The sequence below is a fragment of the Arabidopsis lyrata genome (assembly GCF_000004255.2).
Source record: "Arabidopsis lyrata subsp. lyrata unplaced genomic scaffold ARALYscaffold_7, whole genome shotgun sequence".
NCBI lineage: Eukaryota > Viridiplantae > Streptophyta > Magnoliopsida > Brassicales > Brassicaceae > Arabidopsis > Arabidopsis lyrata.
Window position 1 is genome coordinate 21708483 of NW_003302549.1, and position 16330 is coordinate 21724812.

A 16330-nucleotide genomic window follows, 5' to 3' on the forward strand; every position below is an offset into this window, starting at 1 on the left:
CTTGCAAAACCAGACAAAATCTTCAGCAAGAAGCCTTTCTTCTGGAAAACCGAAAAGTATTTGCTCATATGTTCAAATCATTCATATGATATTCAGTCATATAATCAGTCATTCATATGTTCAAATCATTTGCGCAGAGGATGTTATCTGCAAGCTTACAGGTTAGGATATGTTTATAATGCTTGCTTTTTTTCGCTTCCAGCCTGCCTTTGCACAACAAGAGAGACGTCAGGTATTTGTGCACCCAGTTGCTCAGCAAGAAGCCTTTCTTCTGGAAAACCGAAAAGTATTTGCTCGTAAATCTTTACTATTGGTGGCTTTTTGGTTCTGGCACTTTGTATTTGTGGCACATGTTACTTTTCATCAGAAAGCCAGAAAATTACACAACATGTCTCTTTGAGCACCTTGCTGGATTATATCCTTTTCATTTCAGATGAGGTTATCAGAAGTTGTATTTCTATTTTCAATCTTCTCTGCACCTGCTACTAAAGCATTTCTGAATTCGTGGACAGTGCAATGTAGCCTGAGTCGATCGGATATTAAGATTCTATAAGATGAATACAAACCTTTCTTGTCAGATGAGGCAGCGTATATACATTCACTGCAGGGTCAGGCGGAGTATCTGTAGTGACGTTGATTTGTGCTTAACCACCTCCGCATGCTTGCTGCAGGGAATTTCTTATATTGCTAGATGCCATTGTGGAGTGTTGGTCTAGCTTCTATATACGATGCTCTTTTTGATGAGATATCTTATGTTGAACCATTTTTGTTGTGTGTATGTTAGAACTGTCACAAGGAAAAACTTTGGGAATTGGCTCGGGGGAGAAGCAAGTCCTGCTTCCTTGCTTCAGTTGTATGTTCTGACTATGGAAGTCTAACAGAGGCCGCTATTGGAGTACATGACATCATCGGTGAGTTAATGTCAGCTGTAGAGACTCATTGTTGGATTATAAGCATCTTTGCAATAGGTCACCTTTTTTTGCTCCATATTAATTAGAATGGAATCATTCGTTTTATCAGTGAGTTACGTTGGGATCTATAAAGAGATTCATGTTGGATTTTAAGCTTCTTCATATAGAGGTTAAAACAGCAACCAGCAGAGGAATTGAAGAGGAGAAAGGTGCTAATATGTGTGAATATATCAGTAGGTCGGTCTTTACAAGTTATCTTTGTAATTTTCCAGAGACTTGTTCCTTGATGTGCTGTTTACAGTACTGGGTCAACTTTCATCCTCCCTTGCTTTGAAACGGTAATTCAAAGAACATCTAGCGGTAATTGAAATATACGGTCACCTTACAGTCTTTACTGGTGTCAAACTTATTGTTTCTAACTGCAGTTCCTATTATAATAAAGATGGCACCAAACTAGAGGAGCAAAAGGTGTGTAACCTGCATCCTCTTCATGTGATCTCTCATTGGCATTTACCAACACAGTTATCTTTCCATTTGTTCTATCTTGTTTCTTTCCCATATGAACAGTGAAACTGGTCAAGAAGGACAGTCTTCTTGATTCTCAACTTGTCAACAAATCTTCTGATGATAGAGCAAAAGATGTGGGTTTGTTTTTGAGGAATGAATCTACCACGTCATCTTGTTTTGATCAATCCTCTGTTTCATCATCATCTGAGGACAGAGATGATCAGACCTCGTTGGCCAGGAATGACTCCTGTAGTTGCACTAGTACTATATGCTATTTAGTCCCCAGATGTAAGTGTTCTTTGAAATTTTTACGGAATCTACTATGTCATCTTGCAAAGTTGTAAATGTTGTTAAGGCATTATATTGCAAAGACGAGGTCATCTGGTAGGGTAAATATTTCATAGTCTTTTTGTAACCAAACTTGAAAGAGACATAAGACTCGTGAGAAAAAACCAAAAAACACAAAACAAAGAAGTCAAGTAAAGAGAACAACCGAGAAAAGCAAGATGGACTTGAACTCTTAAAATTCATTTCTTCTTCTTGCCTTGCTTAAGCTTCTTCTTCTTCTCTTGCTCAAGCTTTTCCTTGTCTTGCTCAAGCTTTTTCTTGTCTTGCTCAAGCTTCTTCTCAGCCTTTTTAATCTCATTCTTGAAATTAAAGATTAAGTTCTCTATCTCCAACCTCCCGTTCTTCACCAAATCCACGTGTTTCTTCATAGCTTCTTCGTATTTAGAAGACACCAAACCTCTTTCATAATCGGCCACATCAAGCGACCGTTCCATCAACTTGAACCGAGAACTTCCAGCAGCTACAAGCCCTAAACTGATGAGACGAGTCCATAAAAACTCAAACTCTTCTTTTCTGCGTCCGTAAGCAGACAACTCCTTCTCAAGTTGCTGCTTCACATTGAGCTCACGTACTTCAACAGGTCTAAATTCTGTAGAGAGAATCAAAGCTCATTACAGTAGTTCTAAAACGTAATTCCCTGAAACATAAAAGAGACAGTTGAATCACCTCTCTTTGTTCCAGCTGTTGAAGCTCCAACGTCAAAACAACCTCTCTTAGCCTCTACAGATGTTTCAACAGGTCCAACTTCAGGTTTACACGATGAAACAGAGGACGCGAAATCTCCTGAAACAATAATTTTTAGAGCTTTTGAGGTCCAAGATCCCATCATATATAGGTAATCGCTAAAGCTTATATACCTTCACTCTTCTCATCAGACAGATCTTGTAATTGGATCCCAGAAACAACAGCTTGGTACGGGTCCATCGATCTCCTTCAAAGCAAGATGAGATTATGATGTGAATTGTGAACTAGAAGAGTTAAAGTGGTTAATAAAGACGAAAGGGAAAGAAAAAAAAAACCCTAATTCTGGTGTAGGGAAGAAGAAATCTTATCTTATTATATAAAGTTGGATTTTCGAAGTTAGCAACTCACGAGATCTTGACACATGTCATATTCATTGATTCGAGATTTTGACACATGTCAAAAAAATTTGTTTTTAAAATTTTTAAATATATAGAAAGATAATTATGAGAAAATACTAAAATTTAAATAAATTTAAAAATGTAAAAAGATAATGTTAAGAAACTTAAATAATTTTAAATATAAAAAGATAATGTTAATAAAAATTAAATTTAAATATTTTAAAAAGTGTAAAAACATAACTATGATATAGACACGTGTCATATTTATCGATTCGAGATTTTGACACGTGTCAAAAATATTTGTTTTTAAAAAATTTTAAATATATAAAAAGATAATTATGAGAAAATACTAAAATTTAAAAATATAATATTAAGAAAATTATAACTTAAATTATTTTAAAATATAAAAAGATAATGTTAAGAAAAATTTAAATTTAAATATTTTAAATAATGTAAAAAGATAAATATAATTACTTATTATAGTTTTAAGTTATGATCGCATAGAGATGAATTTTTATATTTTCTAATAAGATAGCTTAATAGGATTTCGTATCAGCTCATATAGGTTTATTGCGTTTTATAATTGTTACTATAATTTAATATAATTTTTTTATCTCTACAATAATTATTTGAGAAGTAGAAACGCACTATATTCAAAGTTAGGGCATTGGAGGCCTGTGGTTAAAAGTTGGAATGATTTGTCCTAAACACCCTTAATGAATTGTTCTTCTCGAAATTTCTTCTTCTTCGTAATTAGGGGTATATAAGTCTAATCGTGTGTTGATCTCTATACTAATGTCCTAAACACCCTCGATACGAAATTTTTTGTTCTTAATTATTAGGGGTATATAAGTCTAATCGTGTTTTGAGATGATTAGTCTTAATCACCCTTAATGAATACACTATCAAATCCAGTTTTCTATTTTTTGGTGAGGGTAAAACAATAAAATCGTGTGAATTTTATTAAAATATGGAATATTCCGTTTTTTAATATTAAAATATAGAATATTTCGTTTTTAAATATTAAAATATAGAATATTTCGTTTTTTAATTTTTATAAAAATTTAAGATAGATACTAAAATATATTACGAATATTTTTATCAAGAAATTTTCCAATTTTAAAAAATAAATTTTTAGAGATAATTATGACGGTGTGCCCTAGATATTAAACTATAAATATAGAGCCGCAACCACACCATTAGAACTCAGATTCGTTAGCCTAAACATATCGTTTTGATATTATAGCTTTTTTTTTTGTTGCTTTGGTTCTTTTATGGATCGATTTATTTTGCGTTATTATTTTTTACCTTTTCTTGAGGTTATATTTGTATTGTTATTATCTTGGTCTATGAATTATCAAGATTGTTATTGTTTTGCTGATTTGTATCGTGTGAATTATGTTTTAGGTAACCGCTCATGGGAGTTTCTATCAAGAGATTGAATGAACGAGTTGATGAAGACATGCCTCTTCATTAAATTCATTAACAAACTTTTTACATCAATCGTGAGTCCTCTTTAATTTTAGTTAGCGCTTCTCTTATGTCTCTTTGTAAATTACTTACAATTTTATAATTTGTGTTGGTTTAATTATTGATAGTTGTCTCTCATCGGATCTGATGTAAAATAATTTTTTACCATGCACTACATAACGAAATAATTTTTTTTTTGTCAATGTTACTCATAATTTTTGTGTTTTTGAAGGCGGAGCATTGCGCTGATGCGAAAGTGATTTACAAGTTTTTGGAGGTCAATGAGATTGATAAGACACATGCTGTCTACTACATAGCTTATGCTTTGCACATGGGAGTTTAAGAATAAGGTGAAAACTGCTAAGGAGATCTTCAATCTCGGAATCTCTAGGTAATATTTATTACGAATGAATAGACATGTAATCATATATACTTTCATGTTTCTGCTCCTTACATTATAGACCCTTATAAATTTACTGATTTTCTTTGCTTCCATCTACACAGCTTACCAGAGAGACTCATAATTTTCTCAGATTTTGTTTTGCTTCTTCTTTCTCTAATTAGCATATTTCTCTCGATCGATATTTTATGACGGAAGATGATTTGAAGCAATAATCTTCCAATTCTCTTGATTTCTAGGGTTTTTAGATTTCACTATTATAAGTTTTTTCTTTGTTTCGCATATTTCTCTCGATTGTAATCATTCAAGATTGAGGAAGATTTGTAGCGATTATTACTGTAAGAATTCTTCAAATCCTCTTGATTTCTAGGATTTCTAAATTTCACTATTATAATGTTTTCGTTTTTTCTTTTGGTTTTTTTTTTTTTCGTTTTGAAGAGGCTTTTGATATTTGCACAACCGAAAAATTCGTGTTTCAAAGTTTTTTTTCTTCTGTGAATTACAAGTTCTTTCTTCTTCTTTTTTTTTTTGGTTTTAATTGATTTTGTTTTTGGTTCGTGTTTTTTTTTTTTTCTGTAGCGCTTTGCATAATTTGATAAGCATGAAATTGTTGCGATCAGTTGTGGTTTATTGCTTGTGTTTTTCTGTTTTGTTTGATTTCTTTCTTATTTTGTTTTTCATTCGAACCCAAGAGAGATCATAGGCAGACACTCAATTATTAGTGTTTTGTTAGAATCTTTCTTTGGCACATTGTCCCGTCGAGTTTGGACCCATGGCTTATGGGAAATTTTGACCTGAGACTGAAAACCGATCCTTTATCCACGGCTTATTATTTCGACATATATACTTGGGATTGGTTTCAGTTTACTGGTCAAAGATCAAGTTACCCACGGCTTAAAACATCATCAGTCTTTAGACAGAGACTGAGATTCGGAAAACGAATTATTTAGACAAAATATTGGATTGGGTTATGTTTGGTGGAAGGAAAATGGTACCCACGGCTTCAAACATTAGTCTTTAGACTGAGGCTGATTCGACCATTGATCCTTCATGGTACCCACGGCTTGAAAATCTCTAGACATGGATCATGTTCGTTTTGTTCTTTCAGTTTTTAGACAAAGAGACAGTACCCATGGCTTAAACATCATCAGTCTTTAGACCAGAGACTGAGATTGGCTTATGTTTGGTAGAAGGAAAATGGTACCCACGGCTTAGAACATTAGTCTTTAGACAAAGACTGAGATTGGCTTATGTTTGGTAGAAGGAAAATGGTACCCACAGCTTAAAACATTAGTCTTTAGACAGAGAATGAGATTTACTTATGTTTGGTGGAAGGAAAATGGTACCCACGGCTCAAAACATTAGTCTTTAGACAGAGACTGAGATAGACTTATGTTTGGTGGAAGGAAAATGGTACCTACGGCTTCAAACATTAGTCTTTAAACTGAGACTGATTCGAACATTGATCCCTTATGTTACCCACGACTTGAAAATCTCTAGACATGGATCATGTTCGATTTGGTCTTTCAGTTTTTAGACAAAGAAACAGTTACCCACGGCTTTTAACACCATAAGTCTTTAGACAAAGACTTGAGATTCGAAAAAACAATCCTTAAGACAAAAGATTGGATTGGCTTATGTTTTGGTGGAAGGAAAACGGCTTAAAACATCATAAGTCTTTAGATAGAGACTTGAGATTCCATTTTTTATATTTGATGAGATTTTGTTTGTTGTTCTACGGATTTTCTATCAATATTGTTTTACTAAATTTGGGTTGCTTGGTTGGTGTTTTAGGTTTACGGATCATGTAATCCTCAATCAAAACCATGTTCGGACGGACGAGTTGATGAAGAAACAAAAAAAAACTGTTAAGGTATTATTAGTTGTTGTGTTTAGTTTTTTTTGGGTTTGTTCTTAGTTTTGTAATTTAATGATCAGTTGATTACGTTTCAAGATAGCATGCTGGTTTCATAGCAAAATAAGTAATAGTTTTCTTATAGAAATAATTAATGGTTTTACGTTCAGTGGATTTGAGATGTCAAGTCCGAGAAGACAAGCAAAGGTCTCAAATTTGAGATGTTTAGTGAAGATATTCCTTCCATACTCGACGGTGATTCCTTGATTCTGGGGGAGCTTTATTACTTAACTAAGGACAAAACAGATTATGCTTGGTATACCACAAGGTAACTAACTTCCTTCACAAGCAACATTTCCTTTTTTGGTCTTTTAAGCTTTATAGAGAGACTTAATTTTTGAGTTGATTCCATGGCTACAGCATAAAGATTGAAGATGATGACATACCAGACCAGAAAGGTCAGAAGACGATACTGAGAGTAGCGGGTCTTGGTCACGCATTAATCGTTTACGTTAATGGAGAATACGCAAGTACTTAAACAGTCATTTAAGGGGATATAAGACACACAGAGAGAGTTTTATGTAACTTTCTGTTTGCTATATTTTTGTTGTAGGTAATGCGCATGGAAGCCATGAAATGAAAGTTTCGTGTTTGCAAATCCAGTTAACTTAAGAACCAGAGATAATTGTATTTCAATTTTGGGTGTACTAACCGGATTACCAGTGAGTTAGAAACAGTCAAGATCGAGATTATATATGTCACACCAAACAAAGTATAAATTAGTTCTAATCTTTCAGGACAGTGGATCATACATGGAACACACGTATGCCGATCCACGTGGTGTTTCAATCATCGGTTTAAAGTCAGGAACACGAGATTTGATAGAGAACAATGAATGGGGACATTTGGTATTTATGTGCATCTGACCAATATAATAGACCAATTTTATTCTTGGTTTGGGATATAATGAAGATTAATCCGGTTAATGCAGGCCGGTTTGGAAGGTAAAAAGAAATAGGTGTACACAGAGGAAGGATCTAAGAAGGTGAAATGGGAGAAATATGGTGAACATAAGCCTCTTACGTGGTACAAGGTAAACATATAACTCAATAAAACGTTTCTTGTGATGTTTACAGATTTGTCGTAATAAATGGATTCGCAGACCTACTTTGAGACACCAGAAGGAGAGAACGCGGTCGCCATTAGGATGAAAGGAATGGGAAAGGGATTGATTTGGGTTAATGGAATTGGCGTAGGGAGATACTGGATGTCATTCGTTTCTCCACTCGGAGAGCCAATTCAAACGGAGTAGGTTTTTAGAAATATGACTTGCAGGACAAGAAACTGATTTGAGACTAAACCCATCTATATATGGTGGACAGGTACCATATACCAAGATCTTTCATGAAGGAGGAGAAGAAGAAGAGCATGTTGGTGATTCTCGAGGAAGAGCCAGTTGCTAAAATGGTGCCTACAAGCTCTCCCACCAAGATGATCAACGACCTGCTGAATTAGAAGGACGGGATGGTTGCTCTCAGAGAGACGCAAAAGCCTTGAAATGATCAAGGCAGATATAGAGTAAACGTCCTTGAAGAATAGATGAACGCCTTGCGTAAGGAGAATGAGGAGGCGAGGAAGAAGAACAGTAACAAGGGACAATGCTCTTAAAGGGACAGAAAAAGCATAATTATTTCTCACGAGACTGACTTAATCCTGTGATTGTGAGCTATGTGGTTGGATTGGGAACGATGTGAAATTCTCTCTATTGTACAACTAGGATTAAATACAATTAGGCTATGAGACATTTGTAGTTCTCTTTCCTTTGGCCTATGTTGTACGGTTTGTATTCTATCATATGGTAACAAATTAAAAAAAAATTGCCAAGATAGATATGTATATTTGATGCTTTGTAGATTTACATTATTATGATTTGTTCCACTGTTGTGTAGCAAATATACTTTGATATATTGTATTTTTTGATTTGTTAAGTACACGATTACAAGAAGATATTGTATTACTTTGATTTGTTAGGTTTTATATCTAAAACAATAATATTGAGTGTTGCCATCTCTACGATAATTATTTGACAAGTAATTTTACACCATATTCAAAGTGATTAAACGTCGGAATGATTTGTCCTAAACACCCTTAATGAATTGTTCTTCTCGAAATTTCTTCTTCTTCGTAATTAGGGGTATATAAGTCTAATCGTATGTTGATCTCTATAATAATGTCCTAAACACCCTCGATGTCGAGATTTTTTGTTCTTAATTGTTAGGGGTATATAAGTCTAATCGTGTTTTGAGATGATTAGTCTTAATTACCCTTAATTTTTTTTTAATATAGTGTAATCGTTTGGGATACGAATGTCATAATGTCTCGACTTTAAGTATTATGGAATATTAGCTTAAATTTATTTGTTAATTTTTTGGATAATTCTATATCTTAGTAGTTAATATTAGTTTTTGTTAGTTTTCTGATTTAGTTTCTAATTAAAAAGTTAAATTTCTTAAGATAATGATTGATGTTTGCCCTAATCTTAAAGCTATATATATTGTTGATCGGCCAGAGAATTATGTATTATTTTTTCTGTGTCCATTAGATAGTTTTCACCGTTATGGTTTTGTTATACAACTACGATTCTGATGAATCAAATTGTTTGTCATGCAAATATTGTTTTCATTTACCTTTAGAGGTCTTGTGCATATTGTTTGTGTTGTTTGTTTTATTTTTTGCATTAGTTCGTTGATTTATTGTTTTGCTGATATGATTCTTTTGGTATGTGTTTCAGTTTTGTAGAACGTGAGAGGTTCCATCGACAAAGCTTTCGGACGAAGGTGGTGTTGACGAGAAGAAAACGAGGTTTGGAAAGGTACTTCTATAGTTTTGGTTTGTATATTTTAGTTTTCCTTGCGATGGTCCGGGACGAGGTGGTACTTGTGATATTTCGGTTTGGGACACATTTTATTTGGCAGTTTTCTGGATGTTTGTTTTCGTAATTTTTTTTTTTGGTCGTTTAGGTTTCTCTAAATCAAAATTTTTATCATGTTGTTATGATTTTTGCTTTCCTTGATAATTTAAACCGTTTTATAGCAATATTAATATTTTTTACCTGTGTAATTATCGCAGATTGGGTATGTGGAAGCAAGTGAATCTATAGATGCAAAGTTCAGATCCGTGTGCAACCGATTGACAGGTGATCTTCTATCTTTCATGCACTAACAATCTCTTTCTTTTTTTTTAATTATGAATTTATAATTCATATTAGGGTTACAATATTTTCGTTACAAATCAGATGCTAGCTGGAACACCAACTTGGATGTCATCTTTAAGCAGGTATTGTAGATACTTATATATCTTCATGAACAAAACAGGTTAGCCTCTCTCTCTTTTTAGTCGAACATATTTGTTTAATGAATAAAAGTTTTTTAGAAAATATTGTGGTTTGTTTCATCCTATATAAAAGTATTCTCTAATCTAACTATATTTTGTATTTGGTAATTTTTTCGTTTGCATATTTTGTTTACTGTCCTGTAACTCAATTATATTGTCTCCTAAATCTTTAGTATAATTTTTTTTATTAAATTAATTATATTTTTGTTTGGTGCAGTGTTTAGAGATCCCTTTAATACCATATTATAAAGGAGGAATCATCGTGTAGAACGCTGGAGACTATTCGGAAACCCAAAAGTCAATTTCAGAGTAATTTGAAACCGTAATTTAGTTATTGCACGAGAGAGGAAACAAGTTTACGACATTGTCTCATAGAAGACTTATTTGAAAAAAATGGTATTGCTTTTTTTTTTTAATCTTCGACAAGAGAAGGCCAGAGAAGCAAAACAAAAGTCAAATTTCATAAATAAAAACAAGAGATTTGCTTCTTTTTTATTTGCATGTATCAGGAAGACCAAACCCTCGAGAATAATTCCACTACGGAAATATCACTCCAACAAAATTGATTGTTTTCTCGACTCAGCTCTTTGATTAATGGAGCACAAAGGTATGTGGTCAATGGAGTCTTTTATTTGACATGTTCGAATATCAGTCCAACCACTCGATCTCATATTATCTCCTGTCATTTGATTCCTCGAATGAACACCATTAACAACAGTTCCCACCTGCCAAAGTTGGTTGGCCGTGCTCAAATTCAATGGCAACTCAAGAGTTGCGTAGATGGTAGCTTCGACATTGATCAGAGTCTCGGAGACGCGATTCACAAGGAAGCTAAGATTACCACATGAGTTGCGTGTCGTAGCAACTCACGGAAGATGTATAGGCCTGGCATTGGCCACTTGAGTTGGTGAATACGACGAGCTCTTGCATCCCAACCATATGAGTACTACTTGGGTTAAGTCCACTAGCAATCCAAGAAGAAGAAGGGGTTCCATGGTGGCGAAGGGAGATGGAAACGATACTGTTTGATTTGTTGTATGTCCAGTGTTTAGAATTTCATAAGCCTGGTCACTTTTATAGTACTCTATGTTTGTTTTGTTTTACGTTATTGTGCTTTATAATATATATATATATATATATTTTTATATATGTATATATGTATATTGTTGACTTATAATATATATGTTGTTCTTGTGGATGTATAATTTATATTGGTGTTGCAATGTTTTCGTAACATACCACGAACTATAAGCGCCATATACGATTTAATTTCATCGTCTAAGACGGTAAGCTCGCAACAAACTATATTGTGTTTCAAATGGTTTGGTAGCTTTCTTGCATAGTTATCAATTCTGTTGTTCCAAAATCAGTAATTAAAAAATTGAGAGTTTTTATCAAAAAAAAACCTAGAGAGTCAGATTCAACAAACTAATATTTATATTAAAATATTTGTTGTTGTAAAGGATGAAGGCATGTCCGATCTTATTTGTATAAGTAATCTCCCTTTAGTTCTATTTTTTTAAAAAAATGTTTAATGATATGTTATTAACAAAATTGGGTCTCCATTTATGTTCTCAACTTGGAGAACCGTATTGAAAGATGTTGGGATACAGATTTTGTTGGTACCAGTCACCATTCAGAAGATGGAGTCCATCGGCACAAATACATTCGTTACATGGATAGGTTCTTTACTTCTTTATTATGTATAACTGTATTTTGTTTAAGAGATTTATTGGTATTTTTGTTTAATGTTTTAAGATGTACTAATAATAACGTATAATATCTTGTGATAATATATGCTACTTTTCTTTTCGTCCTTCTCCATATTCAAGAAATTATCACATCTTTTTAAAAAATTTAACATCAATCTCAATCTAATTCTTAATTGTTTTTGTAACATAAGATATGTTAAACAAGGTGTAGTGATTATCAATTCCTTTTTTTAATATTTTATCTATTTTATAAATAAAAATAAAATTATATTATTTTTTATAGGGAATATGATAGTCCTAAATATAATTTTTCGTCTGTCTAAAAAAAACATATAAAGTTATTTCGATTTTATTTTTATTATTAAAAATGTGGTTTAAATTGGAAAAGAAATAACAAGGTGTAAATATTGATTGTTTTTTAGGTTATTCCTTCGAGAACAAAAAAAATTTATATGGCTAGATTCATATTTATATTATTTATTTATTAAAAAGATAATGGTTTAACTTGCCTTTATGATATTAAAATATGGAAATATCACATGTTTTGTGAAAAAATGCCGAGTTTGTGTAGTAAAAGTATAGTTTAAATTAAATGAATACATATGATATAAAAGTACCCGGATTGGTATCTATCTCGATCGAAAGTACTCGGATTGATATGTGTCTCAATCGGATATTTTGAGATAAGTAAGTTTTTTTTGTTATGATTATTTACTCGTGTTTAGTTGTATCTAAAATAATAAGATTAATATAAAAAAATTTATTGTTGAAAAGGAGATCGAATAATTTCAAAATTTATAATTGTTTTTTATATGTATCCATCCACATTTGACCTCTTAAATCTTTTTGGTATGTGAGATTTATCTTTATTTGTAACAAAAAGAGTTTTGAGTTTTATATTTTATCGCAACTAAAGCCAATTCATATTTTTATAGTGATTTTGGCAAAACAAAATTTAAGTAAGGAATCAAACAAAATGTTAAACTTTACCACTATGATCTTCATCAGCTCTTGAAGCTTACAGAGGATGAATCAACCTAAAAACTCATCTAAAAGATGATAAAATATTTTTATCTAATAGTCTCATTTTAAATATGAACAGAAAAATGATGTTTTTATTTCTTATAGAAAATACGAAATTTTTTGGTTATCTTATTATAACATCGTCTAACATGAAGCATACTTTTTACATATCATATACTAGATTTTTTAAAACCATATCCTAAGTGTATATCTAAGTCAAAATTATATGTTAAAGTGTTTTTAATGACTTCATCAACCATCTCACCAAAAAAAAAATGGCTTCACTAACCTAAACAAATTTCGGTATAAAAGAATAACATAGTCGCATATAGTTCATACTTTTTTTCTCGGTCATCGTTATCCATAATTTTTCAAGATTTTTAGTATAATTTAGTAGATATATATTTGACAAGTAAAAACGCACAATATTCAAAGTTGGGGCAAGGAGGCAATAATTTGTCTTAATCACCCATAATAAATTACTCTTAAAAATCTAATTCGATTTTTGTATAGTGTAATCGTTAGGGATATATAAGTCAATATTGTGTCGATCTCTATATATTGTACAAGTAGAAACGCACCATATTCAAATTTGGGGCAAAGGATAATGTGATTAAAAGTTGAGATAAACGTATAAATTATTTGCTCATTAATGAGTTTGGCTATAACAATAATAACTGAACAACATAGACAAAATGGACGGTTTTTTGTAGTCCGATGAAAGAGATCTTGATTAACATAGAAATTATTTGCTGATTGATGAGTTGGGCTATAACAATGATAACGAAAAGAATGAGCAAGATTGATGGTTTTCTGTAGGCTCACGAAAAAGCTCTTGATAAACGTAGAAATCTTTTGCTGATGATGAGTTTGGCTATAACCATGATAAATACAAAGAAGGAGCAAAATTGACGGCTTTCTATAGTCTTATGAAAGAGATCTTGATAAACGTAAAAATCAGTAATTAGCTGATTGGAGAGTTTTGCAATAACCATTATAACGGAAAATGAGCAAAATTGAAGGTTTTCTGCAGCCTGATGAAAGAGCTCTTGATTAACTTAGAAATTATTTGCTGATTGATGAGTTTGGTTATAACAATGATAAAAAAAAATAGGAGCAAAATTGACAGTTTTCTACTGTCTAATGAAAGAGCTCTTGATAAACGTATAAATCATTTGCTGATTGATGAGTTTGGCTATAATAATGATAACAATAAAAGAGAGCAAAATAGACACTTTTCTACAGCCTGATGAAAGAGCTCTTGATAATTGTAGAAATCATTTGCCGATTGATGAGTTGGCTATAACCTTGATTACAAAAAAAAGGAGCAAAATTGACGGTTTCTTTTAGCCTCGAGAAAAAAATATTGATAAACGTAGAAATTATTTTCTGATTTATGCGTTTGGCTATAACCATGATAAAAAAAAAAACAAGAGGAGCAAAGTTGACTGTTTTCTGCAACTTCATGAAAAAACTCTTGATAAATGTAGAAATCATTCGCTGATTGATGAGTTTGGCTATAACCATGGTAAGACAACAAGAGAGACAAAATTGATGGCTTTCTGTAATTCGATGAAAGAGACCTTGATAAACGTAGATATCATTTGCTGATTGATGAGTTTAGCTATAACAATGATAAAAAAAAAAAAGAGCAAAATCGGAAGTTTTCTAGAGGTTCATGAAAAATCTTCTGATAAAAGTAGAAATTTTTTGCAGATGATGTAATACCATGATAACAAAAAAAACGAACAAAATTGACGGTTTTTTACAGTCTGATGAAAGAGCTCTCGATAAACGTAAAAATCATTTGTTGATTGAAGATTTTTGTTATAACCTTTATAACGGAAAAAGAGCAAAATTGAAGATTTTTTGCAGCCTAATGAAAGAGCTCTTTATTAATATAGAAATCATTTGATGATTGATGAGTTTGGTAATAGCCATGATAACAAAAAAAGAAGAGTAAAATTGACAGTTTTCTGCTGTGTAATAAAATAGCTCTTGATAAACGAATAAATCATTTGCTGATTGATGAGTTTGGTAAAAACATTGATAAAAAAAAAAAGAGAGCAAAATAGACAATTTTCTGCAGCCTGATGAAAGAGGTTTTGAGAAACGTAGAAATCATTTGCTGATTGATGAGTTGGTTATAAACAATGATAACCGTAAATATCATTTGCTGATTGATGAGTTTGGTTATAACCATGATAAAAATAAATATGTTTATGGGTTTCTTTAACGTAATGAAAGAGCCCTTGATAAACGTAAATATTATCTGCTCACTGATGAGTGTGGCTATAACCATGATAACAAAACAAGAGAGAAAACAATTGACGGCTTTCTGCAATCCGATGAAAGAGAATTTGATAAACTTAGAAATCATTTGCAGATTGATGAGTTTGACTATAACTATAATAACGAAAACAATGAACAAAATTGACGATTTTCTGCAAGTTCATAAAAAAGAACTTGATAAACGTAGAAATTATTTGCTCATTGATGTGTTTGACTATAAACATGATAACAAAACAAGAGAACCAGAATTGACGGCTTTCTATTGTCTAATGAAAGAGATCTGGATAAACCTAGAAATCGTTTGCTGATTGAGCAGTTTGGCTATATCAATGATAACGAAAAAGGAGCAAAATTGACAGTTTTCTGCAGGCTCACGAAAAAACTATTGACAAATGTAGAAATCATTTACTGATGATGAGTTTAGCTATAACCATGATAACAAAAAAAGAGGAGAAGATTTGACGGTTTTCTGTAGTCTCATGCAAGAGCTCTTGATAAACGTAGAAATCGTTTGCTGATTGAAAAGTTTTGCTATAACCATTATAACGGGAAATGAGCAAAATTGATAAGTTTTTACAGAATGATGTAAGAGCTCTTGATAAACGTAGAAATCATTTGCTGCTTGATGAGATAGGCTATAACCATGATAACAAAAAAATGAGCGAAACTAACGGTTTTTTAACAGCCTAATGAACACCTATTGATAAACGTAGAAATTATTTTCTGATTTGTGAGTTTATATCCATCATAAAAAAATAAGAAGAACAAAGATAAAGGTTTTATGCAGCCTCATGAAAAAGCTCTTGATAAACGTAGAAAACATTTGTTGATGGTGAGTTTGGCTACAACTAGGATAACAAAAAACAAGAAAGAAAAATTCACGGTTTTCTCCTATTGATGAGAGCTCTTGATAAATGTATAAATTATTTGCTAATTGAAGAGTTTTGCTATAACAATTATAACGGAAATTTTGTAGAATTGACTGTTTTCTTCAACTTCATAAAAATGTCCTTGATAACCATAAATATCATTTGCTGATTGATGAGTTTGGCTATAACCATGATTAAAAAAAAAAGTTGATGGGTTTCTGCAACGTAATGAAAGAGCCCTTGATAAACGTAAAAATTATTTGCTCATTGATGAGTGTGGCTATAACAATGATAACAAAACAAGAGAGACAAAATTGACGGCATTCTGTAATCCGATGAAAGAGAACTTGATAAACATAGAAATCATTTGAAGATTGATGAGTTTGACTATAACTATAATAACTAAAAATATTGAATAAAATTGATGGTTTTCTGCAAGCTCATGAAAAGAACTTGATAAACGTAGAA

The 16330-nt window shown here is 32.0% G+C and overlaps 1 protein-coding gene and 2 long non-coding RNA genes across 3 annotated transcripts; 2 read left to right on the forward strand and 1 right to left on the reverse strand.

Moving 5' to 3' along the window:
- The first annotated feature begins 124 nt into the window (after positions 1-124).
- LOC110226085 lies at positions 125-1833 on the forward strand. Its single transcript, XR_002330208.1, has 3 exons — positions 125-1249; positions 1337-1379; positions 1479-1833. It is a non-coding gene; the product is annotated as an uncharacterized LOC110226085 (long non-coding RNA).
- Positions 1764-2841, reverse strand: LOC110226084. Its single transcript, XM_021016665.1, has 3 exons — positions 2624-2841; positions 2433-2549; positions 1764-2355 (listed from the first exon to the last, which is right to left on the reverse strand). The coding sequence occupies exons 1-3, from the start codon at positions 2688-2690 to the stop codon at positions 1946-1948; spliced, it is 594 nt and encodes a 197-aa protein (XP_020872324.1). The 5' UTR covers positions 2691-2841; the 3' UTR covers positions 1764-1945.
- A 1084-nt stretch (positions 2842-3925) lies between these two features.
- On the forward strand, positions 3926-4806 carry LOC110226761. The gene is made up of 2 exons (XR_002330682.1): positions 3926-4353; positions 4551-4806. It is a non-coding gene; the product is annotated as an uncharacterized LOC110226761 (long non-coding RNA).
- Positions 4807-16330: the final 11524 nt, after the last annotated feature.

Bases quoted from the DNA above. Each gene is read 5' to 3' on its own strand.
- LOC110226084 (XM_021016665.1), bottom strand. From the start codon at position 2,690: ATGGACCCGTACCAAGCTGTTGTTTCTGGGATCCAATTACAAGATCTG. The intron at 2,550-2,623 runs GTATATAAGCTT...TTATTGTTTCAG, and splicing joins GTCTGATGAGAAGAGTGAAG to GAGATTTCGCGTCCTCTGTT. The intron at 2,356-2,432 runs GTGATTCAACTG...TTCTCTCTACAG, and splicing joins AACAGCTGGAACAAAGAGAG to AATTTAGACCTGTTGAAGTA.